We start from the raw sequence: 20,651 nt of genomic DNA on the forward strand, positions 1-20,651 counted from the left end.
CCCTCTCTAGCCCTGCTGCCAGCTCACATCCCCTCTCTCTAGCCCTGCTACCAGCTCACATCCCCTCTCTCTAGCCCTGCTACCAGCTCACATCCTCTCTCTCTAGCCCTGCTACCAGCTCACATCCCCTCTCTCTAGCCCTGCTGCCAGCTCACATCCTCTCTCTCTAGCCCTGCTACCAGCTCACATCCCCTCTCTCTCTAGCTCACGACCTCATCCACAAGCTGATACCAGTGTACATGCTCCTGCGGTTTACTTTGAAGTTATACTTGTGCTTCAAATAGCTGCAGCTGTACGTACGCTTTGGGGGTTAGGTCAGGCTTGCTTTTAAAATGATTTCTTTAAAAGAAAATCAAGAAGTAAACATTGATAAGGGATTATACTGCGTTGGTGATTCTGCGTGCAAAATGTTTTAAAAAGAGGTAGAGTGGGTAGTCTGGCAACCGGCATGTTGCTGGTTCAATCTCCAGCTCGGTGCTAAGAGCTCAGTGTTGAGGTGTTCCAGAGCAAGACACCTCACCCTAACAGCTCCCGGGTACCCTGGTGGTTCCCTTGCATGGTTGACTAGCCGTCGTTGTATGAATAGATGAATATGACGCAATAATTGTAAAGTGCTTTCGGTGGTAAAAGGTCTGATAAGCTCTATATAAATGCGGTCCATTTACCATTTACCATGAGTACAGACCCACATCATACCTAGGACAGCCAGAGGTGTCACAGAGTGCCAGGCAGACACAGAGTGCAGTGTTTCGCAAGAGTGTGTTTGGTGTGTCCTGCGTGAATACACTTAGAAACGCGTCCACCAAAGCTACTTATTGCATCTTAGTATTTAGCAGACGCTCTTTATCCAGAGAGAGGAAGTGGAAGGAGTGTGGGTGACGGCTGGTGTAAGCAGCCTCACCTGGCGAGGGTCAGTCTGAGGGGACCCTGGGGCAGGGCAAGGCTGCACACCTGGGCTGCATTGGGCGACTAACGCACACCGTATGAACCAACCATCGCCAGAGACACCATTAAAAAGAGCGTGTCTTATGTCTTATGGGAGGGAACACCTGCTCTTCCCACAACACTTTACAAACCGCAATAAACCGGTTGATACATCGTCAACCTGTGTCCTTTTGTCGTAGTCCATTAAAAGCCACCCAGTATATACTGACTAGATTTCGCTTTCGGCTTTTAAGCATGCGTCAACAATGCCGCCATCTTGCCGCTGGGTAGTCACCCACCTGAATGAATGAACGTCCGATGGGGCAGAGGTCCTTTCCACACTCAAACTCACCCTAAATCAACCTTCCTCTTCAGCAATCTTCAAGCGGGTTGGTTTCTTACGTACGTCAGACGTGTGTGTGTGTTATGGTAATCTCTATCTTGTATTTTTTATATTACTATCATTACCGCGAAGAAACCAACCCTTCGTTCAACTGAACTGCGCAGCTCAAGCGATATCTAGTCAGTATATCTATGGTGTGTGGCAGCAGCCACGAAAGCAGCCAGATTGACTTACAGTGAATATGTTTTTTAGCATTAGCTTGGTTAATGAGCAGGTAGGACATTATGCTCAAGGACGCCTCCAGGTAGACTGAGGTCTCTGGGGGATTGAAACCACAACACTCTGCTGGCAGTCCAACAGCCACTGGCCGCTCCAATATGCAGCCCCCCCAATTAATGCCTGACACACACATATACACACACACACACACACACACACTGACAAACACCCACACAAACACACTCACACACACCCACACAAACACACACAAACACACACACACACAGACACATGCGGGCCGTCACGCACTCATACACACACACAGTTACACAGCAATACAGCCGCAGCCAGGCGAGATAACTAGCAGACTATTAGAGCAGCGGTGGAGGGGTTAATCAGTCTGGGTGCCTGACGGCTAAACCATCCTATTTGATCTCTACTTCAAAGACCACTACCTCTGCTCAGCCTGCAGAAACACATTTTATATTCAACACCCTAAATGTCAGAGAGAAACACAGCGTGCAAGGCAGGCTGGACAGAAAGCATGCAGCGGATCTGGACTCCGAGCACTTGAACCCGTTACCCATAATGCAGTGGGACCAGGCTGCTGAAGACGGAGAACACGTTAATTATCCTAGGATCCTGCTGGAGTAATGAATGCATGTAAGTTAGAACCGTCGCACTGCAGTAACACAGCACCAACCAACACAGAGGCCGTGCGTCTCGCCCGATGGCGCAGGTTGGCCGGTGTCAGATTACACACATTGTTGGATAAGATGGGGCGCCAGGCCAACTAGGGGAGCATTAAGGTGGTGTTTTTTAGGGCAGCGAGCGAGAACCTCACCGTACTGAAGAACAGACTTCAGTTCTGTAACCGTCCCAGGTAGGGAGCTTTTGAACTCCATGGTCCTATCCATGTTCCTCCACTCTCTCTCTCTCTCTCTCTCTCTCTCTCTCTCTCTCTCTCTCTCTCTCTCTCTCTCTCTCTCTCTCTCTCTCTCTCTCTCTCTCTCTCTCTCTCTCTCTCTAATTAAATTACGTTCAAAGTGTTTAGCTGAGGTTTTTGTCCCAAGCGACTTGCAAAAAGTGCATTCAACCGTGGTGATTCAACCCGAAAAGTGCACGAATCATGAGTACATCATTCTCTAATTCTCTCTCTCTCTTTCTCCATCGACTAAAACACTTCCTAAGTCATTGGGTTCATAGCAGTGTGTGTGTGTGTGTGTGTGTGTGTGTGTGTGTGTGTGTGTGTGTGTGTGTGTGTGTGTGTGTGTGCTAGCTTGCGGCTACAAGCTAAGCGGGGAAAGTGGGTGGAATTAAATAATTCACCAGCTATTTACACGACAATTATCACTGCATCATCACACACACACGCACTCACAAACGCACCAAACACGCTCTTACGCTCACTCACTCAAACACACACACACTCGCTCACGCACACACACACACACACACACACACACACACACTCGCTCATGCACTCACTCACTCACCCATCCACCCACACGTGAACACACACACACAAACACACACACACACGCATACACTATTTATAGTGCATGCTTATGTAGTTATATTGGACTGTGATGAAGTGTGTGGTACATTGGAATCTTTGTTGCAATGCAATGACCAATCGCCAGTAACGGCCAATATCCAATTAAAAATACCAATGACAGGGAAGTCCACTGAACTTTATGATCCAATAAGAGGTGTTGATTATTGTAAGAATATGAAATTGAAACACAAAGCCAACAGCTATTCTACTGCCCAATCCATCTACGATAAAACACCAAAATCAGCCCTTCACCATTACTTTGTCACAGAAAAGCTTTCTTATCATATGCTATTCATTTACATTTCCTTTGATTTCACCAATTTATGCATTGTGCAAACTTTTTTTTCCATCAGAAACGATTCACAAAAACATGGACGGATAAGGTTCAGTTCCATCAACGTCGTCGGCGATCTGTAAATAAAGTTTTGTATTCAAACTCTGGTGGTCCGCCCGGGGAGCTGTCAAGTTTTTTATGAGCCTGACGGCCCGCATCGTGATGAACACGCCGCGGTGATGAAGCTCAGCCGGAACCGCTATCTCTCCGATTATTTTAAACATCGGTAGCGCGCAGCAAGCGAAAATAACACCAAAAATGTTCATAGCCGGGAGAGGCTCGTTCTAAATCACCGTCACTGCGGAAAAACAAAACATCTTTTCATTATGGCGCTGTCACTCCGGCGGACGGCTCTGCCCTGGTTCAGTCTGAACCGGCGTTCTGTTAAACCACACAGCCCTCTCTATCGCTCAGTGAGGGCACAGGATTGATTACAGCTGTTGCAGGGATCCAGCTGTTCCAGGTGATAGTGTTATGCCCATGAAACCATTCATAGTCACTGTGTGGCTGTGTGAGCATCATTCACACCTTCCAGAGAAAAATGACTTGGTCGTTTTAATCAAGTACCCTTTTTTAAGTACAATGTTGGTTATTAACGATGCAGATGGTTAATACAGGGGACCAACTCTTGAATGAGTAGCTCGGGTTTTATATTCAACTAGACAATATATTTTCTACTATTGAGTCATTAAACAGCAGACCCTCGTCTTTTGCTACGTGTACTAGTTACTAGTTACTATTTAGTCATTGAGCAGCACACTTTTCTTTTGATACATGTACTAGTTACTAATTACTGTTTAGTCAACGAGCAGCAGACACTAATTTTGGTCCACGTAGGAGCAGGTAGGGGGGAGGGCAGGTTTCTCAAGGATGCCTACAGGTAGAATAAGGAATCGGGGGTTTGAACCCTGAAGTCAAACCCCCCAACCGCTAGACTCCTCCACCCTGGGTAAGACGGGGTTAAACAAAAAGCGTTGAATCTAGAAGAAGAGGTCAAATTTAATGTCAAGACACGGAGAGGCTGCTGGGAAATTAACGAGTAGCAGTAAAGATCGTCAGAGATGTCCTCTGTCTCCAGTAAACTGTTGCCGTAGCAACGGGGCTAGCCACTTAGCTAGCAAAGTGGCGCGGCGGTCTTCTGGGGCGGCCTGTCACTGGGCGAACGCCAGGAGTCAAAGCGTTTAAGCGAGCCAATGGGAAGCCGGCGGCCAAAAGGAAGCGCCACACTTCATCAGAGGTCCTTTGTGAGACCAGTGATTACTGCGATTCTATCGGACGACCGCACTCACAATCATCCTGAAACGCCTGCAACCACTATGTTTAAGATTAATTGTGTTTGGGCAGTTGAAACACTGAACTACAGGCGGCACTATAAGTCTGCACTCCAAAGATAAATAATGAAATATATAACAAATAAACAAGAAAGGCCACATTTCTCGCTTTACTGTTTATTTCAGGGTTTGTGAATCGGCCGTCATTCATGGTTACCCGGGTGACAACAAACACCTCAACATCCAAACGGCTTTGATGGAGCTCTGTCTCGCCCACTGCCTTGCTGTTCTATCGTTGAGCATCTGTCTGTCTGTATACCTGTCCGTCTTGCAGTCCTCCCTCCCACCCCCTCAGGGCTATAAATAGAGCCAGCCTCCTTCTAAACTATTTACCATCCGCCAACCTGGGGCCAGCGAGGGCAGACTCCCCAGACAGAGGGAGGAAGGGGGGGGAGCCTCCGGCTCTACAGACAGCATCTTCACATTTGGGCTAATATTAGATATTTACATTGAATTAGACTGAATCGTCTGCTCATTCTCCAGGGGCTCTGACACAAATATAGACGTGAGTTTAAGAGAAGGTCGACGGCAGGCCAGCGTGCTCTTGGGTGCTGACAGGAAGGTGACAGACATCGGGTACGGAACCCAGAACCTTTTAATTACTACCCTAGCCACGTCAATGTCCCGCCCCCGTGCGTAGGGAATCAGTACTATAGGAGACGTATGAGTCTCACTTGAGGTGAATCGGAGCAGGAAGGTGTGAGCTCCCCTCGGCTGGGATGAACCGCGGTCGTCTGTGTCACAGCTCATTAATCACAGAATATTAACGGAAGAAGAACGGTGATCTGCTCCATTTAGCACAACCGGGACAGCCAGAGCGCACGCATCCCGTCGTCTGGAAGGGGAGCGGAGCTGTGATTAATACAACACCTGGGTGCAGTCGCCGTGACGTCGCTGGCTGAGGCATAGATCAGAGGAACAACAGGGAGGAGAGAGAGAGGCAAGTCAAGGCAGTCACTGCCTCGTCCAATCAGATGAGGCCCAGGCTATGTGTCACGCATCTCATCCAATCGAATGAGGCCCAGGGTCTTTGTTATGCATCCCTAGAGCGGGACACTGTTTCCAGTAACGACGAGATACACGCCAGGACGGCCAAAGCTAATGGGTCCATGTGTAACCATGTGATCACAACGGCCGGGCAGAGATGCACAATGGGCACATCGCTATGTGCGCCGACACACGCGCACACACACACACACACACACACACACACACGCACCCACACACACACACACACACACACACACACACAGACACACACACATCCACTGACACACATGCCAGCAAAGAGAAAGGCATACCCTTGCATACACACAAAAACACAAACACAGTATGCACACACACACAAATAAATAAATACATACACATATGCTAGCACAGCACCACACACACACACACAACACATTACCAACAGAAACACTAAAGCATGCTTGGATGCAGACACACTCTGTAACCCCGGCTCCATCCCCTCCACACTCCCCTCCATATCTCCCCGCCCCAGAAGCTCCGTCTCCAGCCGTCCTCGTGACATGAAAGATCTAAACTTATCTTCATCAATAATTCCTGCTGTGCGCCAGAATTAGTTGTGGAGGGAGTTGAGCAGCAGCGCTGCTATCCAGGACACTCTCTCTTACTCTCTGCTCTGGCGTAATGCTGCTGTGTGCCCTCCTGGTTCACAGCTACATCAGGTTCTTCAGGACACACTGATCTCTGACTCGGAAGTGAGGCTGAGAGCAATGCAAGCAAACACAATCAGAATTGGAGCCATTAAAAACACAGGAAATCCATTGCTGCGCAAACTAGTTTCAAAAGCAACAAACAGAGTGCAGAGAAGTTCTAGGAATCAGTACAATGGTTGGTATTGTTTTATTTGTGGCAACAGACACAAATGTATTTACTTTAATTTAAATCAGCTTTGCTTAACCTTTGGGTTTGCCCAAAATGGGTCTTGATCCATTTGGAGTTGGGTCGTGGCTCAACAACGCGCAGAATACTCTTAGGGGGTGCACTGATCCGTTAGTTTCCAGGCCGATACCGAGAAATGTCGGATCAGATGATCCGAAGCCAATCACACATTTTAAAACGTAAGAGCAGCCGATCCGAAACCGATAACCGATTTGGTTTAACAGTGAATTAAAAGCTGCACACTGCACACGTTTGTTAAGATTCCTCTAAAGCACAGACCTTTATAAAACCTATTACTTTATTATGGATGAAAGCCAAGTCACGAGTCATGAGATCGGTTGTTGTTGTTTTAAATTGAACAGCCGATCACTGATCACATGTTTACGACGTATATCGGCCGATAATAATCAGTGGCCGATCAATCGGTGCATTACAGCTCAGGGCATATGGTGATTGGTAATCCTAATCCGGTGTGCTCTGAGCTTTCAGAGTGTGCGGTTGGTTTCCACCCACACACTCAAAATTCCCTTTTGGGTCCGGAGATGATAAGGTTGAAAAACAATTAACCTTTAGTGACCTTTAATTGAACGCCTGACCTCAAACCCCAGAAATACAGAGGTCTGTCTGTCCCTACCCTGTCCTCCTCGGACGATCTGAGCCTGAAGAGCTCACCAAGAACAGAGATACAGAGGTCTGTCTGTCCCTACCCTGTCCTCCTCGGACGATCTGAGCCTGAAGAGCTCACCAAGACCAGAGATACAGAGGTCTGTCTGTCCCTACCCTGTCCTCCTCGGACGATCTGAGCCTGAAGAGCTCACCAAGACCAAACCAAACTCAAATGACCACCTCCACTGTCAACAATGTTTGCATTGGTTACTACTATATTACATACATTACTACTTAATTTTGTATCTAGATTTCTACTACTCTACTACTACATTGTGCAGATATATTCTCTGTAGTTTCATTCCTATTAGAATTGTTTACAATCTTTTATATCAATGTGTTGTAGTCTCTGCCGTGAAACCTTAATTTCCTTTCTGGGATTATTAAAATACACGTAAATTCACTCAGTTTTTTTAACACTTATTTGAGAATTAATTAAAATACACCTATTTTCACTGTTGTACTTTACCAATTATCTGGGGAATTCAGGCTAAATGAGCATCATAAGATTCGCTTTAACTGTGGTTCCGCTTTACAGTTTCTCCTTATTAAAATAAACACATTGTGTAAAGCCTTAGAATCCTTCCGACTACAAGGCAGCACCAAGAGATTACATCTGGAAGCGAGTAAATAACGAACCCAAACTACTACATCACCAGCCGAAATGCAAGTATGAAAGTATGATAAGCCATACTTCCCTCCTGATTGAAAATCAAGAAAGCAAGACAGCCAGACAGCCAGCCAGGGAAGCACTCAGGGAGACGTTGGGGCTTTTCATCACCGTGGAGAACAAACACACAAACACTCACACACAAACACACACACACACGCCTGTGTGCACCATACACACACACACACACACACGCCTGTGCACACCATACACGCATGTCTGCGCACATAAACGCACGCAAACACACATACACGCATGCACACACTTAAATGCACAAAAACAAACGCACACACGAACATGCCTACGCGCACACATGCAAAAAGGCAGGCACACACACACACACACAAACATACGAACAAACGCACACACTTGTACACACTTACACACACACACTTCTTAGTTTTCAGCCCGACTCAAGAGCTTAATAAGCAGTTGGTCTGGCTCTCAGGCAGATGGAGCGAACACAAGTGACTGGGCGGACATTTAAGAAGTTAAAGGTTCAACTTTACAATTTTACAGATCACTCAACCTTAAAGAGAGCGCTGCTGTTGGTTATTTAATATTCTACTGAGTACACACTGCACTCGCATCGTCTCAACAGGCCCAGACTAACTCCCCTCCCTCACACACACACACAGAGACACACGTACACACACACAGACACACACACACACACACACACACACACACACACACACAGACACACACACACACACACAGACAAACATACCAAAGGGCAACCAGACACACAAAAACACACACACACACACACACATACCAATAGCAACTAGACACATAAACACACACCGAACATACCCAAATCATCTTCACACATGCACAAACTCAGATACATTTCCATGTCCATAATGTAATATAAAACCTCTGGGGGGATTGAAGCCATGAGCTAACGTCTGAGGTGTCATGTTACACAGCACGTTAAGATGCTAACACACTTACACACTGAGAGGGGGGAGGAGAGAGGAGAGGAGAGGAGAGGAGAGGAGAGGAGAGGAGAGGAGAGGAGAGGAGAGGAGAGGAGGGGAGAGGTGAGGAGGGGAGAGGAGGGGAGAGGAGGGGAGAGGAGAGGAGTGGAGAGGAGAGGAGAGGAGAGGAGAGGAGAGGAGAGGAGAGGAGAGGAGGGGAGAGGAGGGGAGAGGTGAGGAGAGGAGGGGAGAGGAGAGGAGAGGAGAGGAGGAGAGGAGAGGAGAGGAGAGGAGAGGAGAGGAGAGGAGAGGAGAGGAGGAGAGGAGAGGAGAGGAGAGGAGAGGAGGGGAGAGGAGGGGAGAGGAGAGGAGGGGAGAGGAGATAAAGGGAGAGGAGAGGAGAGGAGAGGAGGGGAGAGGAGGGGAGAGGAGATGAGGGGAGAGGAGAGGAGAGGAGAGAGGAGGGGAGGAGAGGAGGCTGTTGAATGAGGAGGTGAGGTAAGGAGAGGAGAGGGGAGAGGAGAGGAGGGGGAGGAGAGGAGAGGAGAGTAGGTGGAGGAGAGGGGAGGAGAGGAGGCTGTTGAATGAGGAGGTGAGGTAAGGAGAGGAGGGGGAGGAGAGGAGAGGAGGCTGTTGAATGTGGAGGTGAGGTAAGGAGAGGAGAGGGGAGGGGAGGAGAGGGAAATACACGAAATTGTATGATTATTAATTGCTCTAACCTTAAAACATGATTGATTTTATTGTTTGATATTTGTGGGCTTGTGTTTCTTGTTCCTTTATTCCTACCTGAAGATTCATGTTTTTATGCATGATTAGTAATTAGTTGCCTGTGTTTTAATAATTTTATCTTAACAACGTCATTAATCATCCGGGTGCTTAAAGATTCATTATGACTGGATTAAACTGCACCTTGGAGGAGAAAACTATTTAAAAGATTACCTTTAAGATTCTAATCAACTACACTACACTTCAGTTCACTACACTACACTAGATGAATGGATGGGCAGACGGATGGATGGAATGGCAATGTGTTTTTGGAAGCTATGGTTATATAGTTCAATGAATCTACATCAAATCTACATTTTTTTGAATACACACATTTATTATGTTATGCATATTATTATGCTTCTCTTTGTGAAGTATATTTAAATCCTTGAGTTTCATTTTGTATAGCGTTGCATTCAAAACCACCGCTACGGCCCCATATCTGGTGAAACGGGGTATTGCAGCTACTGGGCTGCTGCTTCTGATTGGCTGTGGCAGGTAGCAGGTGATGTCATCCACCAGCCAACTGGTAGAGGGAACCAGGTGTGTTTATATTTACTACAGATAGAGCATGTGTGGAAGTGGATAAAGGGAGAGAGACAAAGAGAGATGGAGAGAGACAAAGAGAGATGGAGAGAGACAAAGAGAGATGGAGAGAGACAAAGAGAGATGGAGAGAGGGAGGTGTCAGAGAGAGAGAGAGAGAGAGAGAGAGAGAGAGAGAGAGAGAGAGAGAGAGAGAGAGAGAGAGAGAGAGAGAGAGAGAGAGAGAGAGAGAGAGAGAGAGAGAGAGAGAGAGAGAGAGAGAGAGAGAGAGATAGATAGACGTAGAAGCGTAGGTGTAGAGAGATGTGATAGATGGGATAGAGGGGAAAGAGAGGGATGATGTAAAAGAGGAAGTCAGCAAGAAAGACAGATCTTAAGTTATAAATATAAAAAATAGATGGAAATGAATAGGCTGAAAAAGAGTGAGAGAGATAATGAGTGAAATAGGGAGAGGAAGAGGAAGGGAGAGAGAGAGAGAGAGAGAGAGAGAGAGAGAGAGAGAGAGAGAGAGAGAGAGAGAGAGAGAGAGAGAGAGAGAGAGAGAGAGAGAGAGAGAGAGAGAGAGAGAGAGAGCGAAAGAGAGAGAGAGAATCAGAGAGCGATTGAGAAATGGACTGAAGAGAGAGAATGAGAGAGAGGGGTAGAGAAAGATAAAGAGAGATCAGCAGAGAGAGGGAGAGGAGAGATAGAAGAGAGAGATGGAGCTGGAGAAAGATAAAGAGAGAGATAGAATCAGCAGAGAAAGGTACAGAAAGGGAGGAGAGAGACGGAGGTGGAGAAAGATAAAGAGAGCGATCAGCAGAGAGAGGAAGAGGAGAGCGAGGGGGAAGATAAAGATAAAGAGAGAGATAGAGGGGGGAGGGGGAGAGAGAGAGAGGGAGTTGGAGAAAGATAAAGAGAGAGATAGAGGGGGGAGGGGGAGAGAGAGAGAGGGAGTTGGAGAAAGATAAAGAGAGATCGAATTAGCAGAAACAAGTACAAAGAGAGAGGAGATGGAGACGGAGGTGGAGAAAGATAAAGAGAGAAAGAATAAGCAGAGAGAAGGAGGGGAGACAGAGGAAGTGAGTATGGCAGAGAGATGAAGAGGAAGAGAGGGGTGGAGAGATATAACAGAGAGATGAAGAGGAAGAGAGGGGTGGAGAGATATAACAGAGAGATGAAGAGGAAGAGAGGGGTGGAGAGATATAACAGAGAGATGAAGAGGAAGAGAGGGGTGGAGAGATATAACAGAGAGATGAAGAGGAAGAGAGGGGTGGAGAGAAGAGGAGTGAGGTCGAACAAAGAGTGTGTCGATCATGCGTGTGAGAGTGCTGTTCTCCCACTGTGTAATGGGAGAGGACAGAGGAGAGGAACGTGCACGTATGTGTGCACGCTCACTCCTGACAAGCAGGGAGAGGACAAAGAGAAGGGCTGATAAGAAAATCAGTAAATCCACTCCCCCTCACATGCATAAACACACATGCTTATACACACATATGCACGCACACACATGCACACACACACGCACATACACACACACACACACACACGCACACACGTATTCATGCATTCACACACATATGCACATGCCTCACACACACACACACATGCATCACACGCATTCACGCAATCACATACCTCACCCACGTGCACACACACGCACATGCAAGACCCACACACAACCACACAGATATATAAACGCTAGCTGGAACACACACACACACACACACACACACACACACACACACACTCGCCCACTCACACAACAAACACACATACACATGCACTTTCTGACACACGATAGCAGGTGCACACTTGCACATGCACACACAACCTACTCCCTCGCACCTACTATAGCGCACACCCACACACACACCCACACACACTGTAACCACACTGTAACACAGACGCCGGCATACAACACAAAAATACCCTAATATGCGCACACCTTCATGCACCTACAGCATGTACACGAGCAGACACTCGTATTCAGAACTACACACTACACTAAAACACACTTCATAACACAGGTTCAACACACAACACAGGCACAGATCATCACACTTTCAGTGTCGCACTAGCATGGAGGCACACACACACATGTACATAGAAGGGCACAAACCACCTTCCCTTCTGTAAGAACACACAAAGGGCTGGTTGTGTGTGTTTACCAGCTGTAAGGTAGGGTCCCCTAGGCTGCAGGGACCTGCTCTGACCAGCAGGGGAGGCAAAACAAAGCGGCGCGGGCGAAGGTAAACACACCCTGACAGCTTCCTGTTCACTTCATCTTCATCACTATTATTTCCACCGGTCTTATCTTCCCCCTCTGTTATCTTCATCATCCTCATCAACACCATCATGTTTACCGTGGCTGCCATCACCATCACCGACTCACCTCAGACACAAGCCATGGATTTTGAGCCGCGGTCTGCTCTACTGAGTTGGTGGGTATCACCCTGCTCTTGTATACCTTGACAGGAGTACAGTAGTAGTATACGTTAGTAGAACATAAGTAGTGGGAGTACCGTTCTACTACTGTATTAGTATAGTAGTTGTACTGTAGTAATAGTGTATGAGTACAGTGGTAGTACTGTATGAGTACAGTAGTAGGAATGTATTAGTATAGCAGTAGTAGCACACCTCCCCTTTGTCTTCACGCTACCTTGGTTCAGGGCGGAACACAGAACACAGAACATGGAAGGTAGAACAACATGGTCCGTGGAATATTGAACGTGGAACGCGGCAGAGAATAGAATGTGGGCCATAGAAGGTACAGCGTGAACAGAGAGGCTGATGCCATCCACGGTAAGGGGATGTGATGACACACAGGAGAGATCTGGGCTGAGCGCTGATTATAGCCACTGTTATTTATGAAGGATTATTGTTATTAGACCTCAGCGAGCTATAAATTATGTTTCAGGAGTACCAGCATGGCTTTCCCCATATAATCATATAATACTAAACTAGTAAATATAGATTCATCGCCTAGTGTTACCGAACAGATATGCAGATGTTTTAACACAGAAGTGCCCGATTGGATGACATGTGAGCGGAACTGTGAATATGTATAGGTAAATGTAACAACAATTGTATTCAGAAGCCTATGAAATAAGGGTCATCATTATCATCACCACCACCTCCGCCATCATCATCATCACCATAAAAATCATCATCGTGTTCATCATCGTCATAATTTTCACCATCATCACCATCATATTCAATATTCACCACCATCATCATCATCATCATCATCATCATCATCATCATCATCATCCTCATCCTCATCATCCGCTTCACCCTCCTCATCCTCCAAACAAACACTCGGCTTAGTGTTCTTTGTGTTTCTGTTCCAGACGGAGACAAAGAAACATGAGTTCAGCCATCAGACAAAGAACGCCACGCTGTCACCCACCTCTCTCACTCTCTCTCCTGTGTAACATCCAGCTCGTCCTACCTCATCTGTCTCTCTTTCCTCCCACCCTCCTCTTCCTCTGTGTTTTGGTCTATTATACCCCTCCGGTTGCCCTCTCCCTCTCTCCCTATCTCCCTCTCTCCCTCTCCCTCTCTCTTTCTCTCCCTCTCCCTCTCTCTCTCTCCCTCTCTCTCTCTCTCTCTCTCTCTCTCTCTCTCTCTCTCTCTCTCTCTCTCTCTCTCTCTCTCTCTCTCTCTCTCTCTCTCTCTCTCTCTCTCTCTCTCTCTCTCTCTCTCTCTCTCTCTCTCTCTCCGCAACCCTTCTTCTCAACCCTTTTCTTCCTCTTCAACTCTCTCTCTCTCTGTCTGGTTTCTCTTTGTGGGTCTGTATCTCCCTCTCTTCTCTCTCTTTCTGGCTCCATGAGCCCTTGGTTATCTTCCTACACGGTTCCTCAGGAAGAGGAACAGTAGAGTCCGGTAGAAATAGGTTTAGTAGAGGAGAAGTAGAGGTATAGTAGAAGTACTGTAGAGTACAGTACAGAAAAAGTGGGTTATATTTCTCGCCAGTTCTCAACCAGTTAAAATGTTTGACGGAGGTGTGGTAATATGAAAGGTTAAAATAGGAGGATGAAGAAGAGGATGATGATGATGATGACAATACAAACTAATGGTAATACATCCTAATGATAATGGCTACGAGAACATAATAATGATAACGTTAATATAATAATGACGACTACTCTGAAGGGCTTCCAGATTGACTTTGGGAGTGACTCCATTTCAGTCCCAGCATCAAGCAAGCCCTCTCATGTTCCCCCCCCCCCCCCCCACATCATCACATCACATCATCACATCCCCAACAGCATCACATTCCCAACAGCATCACATCCTCAACATAACATCCACACAATATCACATCCCCACCGCATCACATCCCCAACATCACATCCCCACAGCATCACATCCCCACCGCATCACATCTCCACAGCATCACATCCCCAACATCACATCCCCACAACATCACATCCCCAACAGCATCACATCTCCACAGCATCACATCCCCAACATCACATCCCCACAGCATCACATCCCCACAGCATCACATCTCCACAGCATCACATCCCCAACATCACATCCCCACAACATCACATCCCCACCGCATCACATCCCCACAGCATCACATCTCCACAGCATCACATCCCCAACATCACATCCCCACAGCATCACATCTCCACAGCATCACATCCCCAACATCACATCCCCACAACATCACATCCCCACCGCATCACATCCCCACAGCATCACATCTCCACAGCATCACATCCCCAACATCACATCCCCACAGCATCACATCCCCACAGCATCACATCCCCACATCATCACATCCCCAACAGCATCACATCTCCACAGCATCACATCCCCAACATCACATCCCCACAACATCACATCCCCAACAGCATCACATCCCCACAGCATCACATCCCCACAGCGTCACATCCCCAACACGTCACATCCCCAACAGCCCCCCCACGAGGCTCAGGCCTGCTACCTCTGGAGCCACAGTCTGTAGTCAAAACGAATCAATGAATGGACCAAACTGGTCGTATATGTGTAGAAGAAAGATGTGTAGATTCTAATTAAAGGGGCCCATTACACACATCCTCTGTGAGACGCTAGGTGTGACGATTAGCTGCGATGTGGATCCGCCATTGTAAAAATCATCCCCATTCACCCCCACTTGTGATGGCAGTCAGGGGGTGAAATGGCTATCCCAGATGTGTAGATGGGTAGATGGGCCAAGCACCTCGCTGGACGCTGAGGATGTCACGATAGGCCGGTTGGCTCGGCCCCTGATGGCTCGTCAACATCAGGACCGGTGGATCCTGTAATAAATGGACCGAGCTAGAGCTACTGCTGACATCAACGGTTCTGTCTGGCGGCCTACTATTAAAGTCCACAGAGGAGACACAGTATCAGGGAAGAACACACGTTCATCCAAACACAAGCAACCTTCTATCGCACGCACACACACACACAGACACACACCTGCACACACACCTGTCCTGCACACAAAAAAACACACTTGCACACGGACACACCTGCATACAAACACTCACACACCTGCGCACAGACTCAGTGTCTGTTTTCACCCTGAGGGCTGATTCTGAGCCGTGCGTTTGAAGAGCTCGCTGCCCGTAAATAAAGCTGCTGATCTTGCATAATATTAGAAACGCATTGCATATGTGTACAACGTGTACCCGTTTTTCTGTCATGCGCGTACACACACACACACACACACACACACACGCACACACAAACACGAACACAACAACCCACACATGTGCTTTGGACGAGGCAAAGTGGGACAGATTCCACAACCTGCACTGCTCTCAACTGCTAGACTCTGGCTCGTTCATTCAAACTCAACAGAATATTACGAATATTCCACAGAATGTTCCGCAGAATGTTCCACCCAATGTTCCGCAGAATATTCCACAGAATGTTCCAACCAATGTTCCACTGAATGTTCCACAGAATGTTTAACTGAATGTTCCTCAGAATGTTCCACAGAATGTTCCTGTATCAACTGATATTCACGGCCAACATGATAACGTCGACTGTAGACCTCATCTTCCTCAGGTGTGCCCTCACAAATGGAACGTTCTATCACGAAAACATCTGGAGAACGAAGAGTAGCTGGAGCGGCATTCTGATTGGATGGTACCTGGGTTTCACATTCCAGCTGTGTAATACAAAGACATCATATGGAGAAGTTCACCGCGCGCACGCACACACACACAGACAATGAAGTCGTGTGCGTAGCACGGCAATGTCACCATCGCTCGTCAATGTCACATTGTACATTGCGTTGACGATAAATAACACGGAATAATGTCAAGAGCAAAGGACAGCTGGAGCCACAGCTGTCCGTCAATACCGCACCGATCGATCCATTTCCCATTGATCTGTCATTCAAGAACAATGGACCACAACCAGGTCAACAAACTAATTATTTATCTTGTCGTTGGCGTAATAGTAGTCGTACACACACACACACACACACACACACACACACACACACACACACTGCAGACACAAATAGGATTATTGCAGTACCGGTAATTGCATTCATTTTCACAACATCACAACAACATTACAACATGTTTGATCAATGAGAATGATCTTTCTCTGTGTTTTTGTACGAGGACGTACTCTGACTTTTTACCACCACAGCAATGTATTTCAAGATCAATACATAAACCTGATAAAAAACGATTTGCACTTAGAACACCCTCCTGTCTACCGGAACCGCACGGTGAATAAAGTCCGTCAGGAAGTGGGAACACCTCTTCCACAGGAAACTGCAAGAGAACCCTGTTTGTCTTGTTTGCCGAGATGTGAGCCACTACATGGAAAGCTCTCTGGACAAATGTGTTGTTTTGTAGCCTTGAAGAATCCCAAACACCATGACTCACTGAGAGGACTGAGTGCGCCCAGAGTGCACGCTCTCTCGACGCTCAGCCCACTAACACAGACGCCAGAGATACAAATCCCCCAACACACTCCAAGGCTGAGACCGCAGGATGGGCACAGCAGCCTATGGAAGACCCGCGGTTTAGTGTTCGGTGGTTATCTAGTCATTTTTAGCAGAAGCCTTTGTCCAAAGTGGCTTACAGTGGATTCAAACGGTCTTGTTCGGCTATTAGCTGAGGATTGTTTAGGAGCTTATCTTGAATAAAGCCCAATGCACCTGTAACCTGTCCCCAGGTACCTTAGTGTTTATGATGACAAACACACTCTTTATATAGGCCTGGGAAGAATGTAGTTGTCTGAAGTGTAGAAGGCTATAACGGCTGTTAATATACAGTGGAAACGCTCCTATAAGTGTATAAATATAGTGTGACAGTTGACATGTGTATTTAAGGAGTGATTTGACGTTTGAAGGGACATCTGTTGTAGGAATAAGGTCCAGAGGCAGTAAACGCAGCATGGAGAATGCCGAGTTCTTTGTGTGCCACTGGTGCGGGCACAGCATCGCTCTGGACTAAATTAATTAATTAAATATATTTCAACCTGCCTACCTAACAGGTTGCAATCAAGGCTACACAGGCGAACATTTTCCTAGTCCACCATGGCAGGTGCAATACAGCATTGATAACAAACATCAGGAGTATAGGTAACGAGACACTTTTGACAAACAAATGGATCCTATTGGGATCCTTTAATGGGTCATTGGATATCCCAAAGACACTCGGCCACGAACAAACACAGCCGAAAAAAATCCACATTAACGCAGTTGCATAATCTCCCCTCTCGAGTCGCACAGCGTGCCGAGTTAAAACAAAGAAGTTTGGTCCCGATTTCCATTTCCTTTGTGTGTAAAACAGCGACCCAACACGTGTCAACACCGCGGTCGCGGACCCGTCGACGGTAAAGAGACGCCGTCGGAGCGCAGTTGGATTGTTTTATTTAACAGTGTTTGTATTTTTAATGTGTTTAAGCCGCTTTTTCCACATTCTTCTTTCATCCCATCTGTCTTTCTTTCTACGACCGCCTGCCATGCAGATTAATTATGGAGGAAGAGCTATATTTGGAGAGCGAGAGAGGGCTAGAGAGGGAGGGCTAGAGAGAGAGCGAAAGATAGATAGAGTTTGGATGTGGATGCTCTGTCCGTAGGCCTTCAACAAAGCAGTACTTTGCAGTAAGGATATCGGTTTTGATGTGCCTCGCGTGCTGATGGCGAGGCTGTTATCAATCAAATGGATCCCACATGTTGCCAAGTCTCTCTCTCTCTCTCTCTCTCTCTCTCTCTCTCTCTCTCTCTCTCTCTCTCTCTCTCTCTCTCTCTCTCTCTCTCTCTCTCTCTCTCTCTCTCTCTCTCTCTCTCTCTCTCTCTCTCTCTCTCTCTCTCTCTCTCTCTCTCTCTCTCTCTCTCTCTCTCTCTCTCTCTCTCTCTCTCTCTCTCTCTCCTCTCTCTCTCCTCTCCTCTCTCCTCTCCCTCCCTCCCTCCCTCCCTCCCTCCCTCCCTCCCTCCCTCCCTCCCTCCCTCTAGCCCACACATCACCCGGCTGTTGTGTTTGTTGCTCTCTTCAGACACTCACTCAAAGCACATGGGTTTACGTAGTGCCTAAAACTCAGTTTCTTTAGGATAAACGTGTCCCTTAATGATTTGCATTAATAGAAGCAGGCCGACTCTTTGCAGACGGTATACATGTTGTCTGACTGAACGGACATCCCGCCGCCTTCTCACCGACTACCGCTAGAGCAGATGTTTTTTTTCCCCCTCTCAAACGTCCAATCAATGGAGAATGCGATGGATGTTCTCGGGGTTCCGGGCTGTCAGTCTCGGGAAGAGAGGCTGTTAGCCCCGGGAGGAGAGACATGGCAGCCGGAGCGAATAAAACTCAACCGGTGCTGTTAAAGTCAACGGGCCGTGAAGCCACCTTTGTTCCTAAAATATAAATTCAGCGGATAACCACGGACAACCCAACCCTGGCCATGTGTTTATTAAATGACTAGAATGACGCAAATCTCTTGTGTTGTGTTGTGTTTGTTGACTGACTCTATTCCTTTACTCATGTTTTTACTAGTTTGTTTTCAAGAGGCTGGATGTCACTTCACAGGGCAGCGGGAGCGCGCGGGGATCATAGACAAGCGAGTCTTTCCTGAGCGCGAGACGGCCGTTAACCGGGCGCCGTGTGCAGGTGGAACGGGGTCGCGTGCTCCCCTAGAACCTCGCCGTGCCGTGGAGGAGGGGGGGGGGGGGGGGGTGGGGAGTAGCGAGGCACGCGAGGGAACTAAGAAGTCCCGAGCGCGGGACGAACCGCTCACAGCCACAGGAGGAGCGGCGCGCGACTCCCGTTCCGTCTGCAAGCACTGGGCGGGAAATGAAAACCCCTACGCGCGGTTATTTCCCAACGTTCCCATCGTCTCGCGAAACAAGAGTCAACAACAATACGCGCAAAACACTTAAAACCGTATTTTTTTCGCGCTGTAAACGAGAATAACAGGCACTCTTACCTCGACGATGAGCGTCTTGTCGTCCCCGGAGACGCACACTACCCAGAAGAGGAGGTGGAAGTAGCAGGTCTTCCAGCACAGCCCCGGGAGCCCCGCTTTCCGCTTCCCTCTCCTAACTCCACCGTCCGCCATGACTGCCACCCCCAAATCCCCCCGCTCCACACACACAAACACAAACACACACACACACACACACACACACACACACACACACACACACACACACACACACACACACACACACACACACACACACACACTCACTCACACGCACACCAAACACTCCTCCTTTTGTGATTTCCACGCTCCCGTTTTCGCGCTACTCCAAGCCGCCTTGTTGTTACCGGAGAAAACGGTCCGACCGCGACCGTGCCTTCGCCATCCCGGGTGCTTCGGTGCTTTCTCCGGTTCAAGCAGAAAAACCAACCTTGTGTTTTGCTACACTTGACAAGTCCTCATTGCGCAGACTCTGTTCGCTACCCGCCGGGGGGTAGCGTAGCTCTTTGAGCAGGTTGACGGTCGTTCCGCGCAGGTGTCGTTGGAGATGAAGCGCGAGGCGGAGGGATGGAGGTATTTATGAGAGGTGCTGAGGCGCAGTACCGCTTTCCACCGTGGTGTGTACCGGGGCGCCAGAGAGACGCAAGGAAACAGGAGTTCCTCCTTGGTCCCTCGCTTTCGGTCTCTCTCTTCTTTGTTTCTGTTTCTCTCTCTCTCCCTCTCATTCGCTTAGAAAACAAACACACACACACACACACACACACACACACAAATAAAGTACAAGCTATCAGCACGGTTGAGTTTGTTTGTAAAGATGAAAATAATAGCATTAATAAATACAGTATGTTTGTTTGTGTGTGTGTGTGTGTGTGTGTGTGTGTGTGTGTGTGTGTGTGTGTGTGTGTGTGTGTGTGTGTGTGTGTGTGTGTGTGTGTGTGTGTGTGTGTGTGTGTGTGTGTGTGTGTGCGCATTTTCTTGTGTGCGTCTGTGTGTTTCTGTTGAAACATACTGATCTAAAGAAATGTTATCAAGAGAGATTGCACATCCACAAAATATAAAT

At 47.6% G+C, this 20,651-nt stretch overlaps 1 protein-coding gene across 1 annotated transcript in view; it reads right to left on the bottom strand.

Moving 5' to 3' along the window:
* The window catches only part of mmp24 (matrix metallopeptidase 24), a gene marked incomplete at its 3' end in the record, with an annotated part of 23,977 nt that extends 3,668 nt beyond the window's left edge, over nucleotides 1-20,309 (bottom strand). The window contains 1 exon segment of the mRNA XM_030375900.1: nucleotides 19,595-20,309. Coding sequence (XP_030231760.1) covers nucleotides 19,595-19,726 — 132 coding nt within the window.
* Nucleotides 20,310-20,651: the final 342 nt, after the last annotated feature.

Source organism: Gadus morhua, chromosome 13 (assembly GCF_902167405.1).
Source record: "Gadus morhua chromosome 13, gadMor3.0, whole genome shotgun sequence".
Classification (NCBI taxonomy): domain Eukaryota; kingdom Metazoa; phylum Chordata; class Actinopteri; order Gadiformes; family Gadidae; genus Gadus; species Gadus morhua.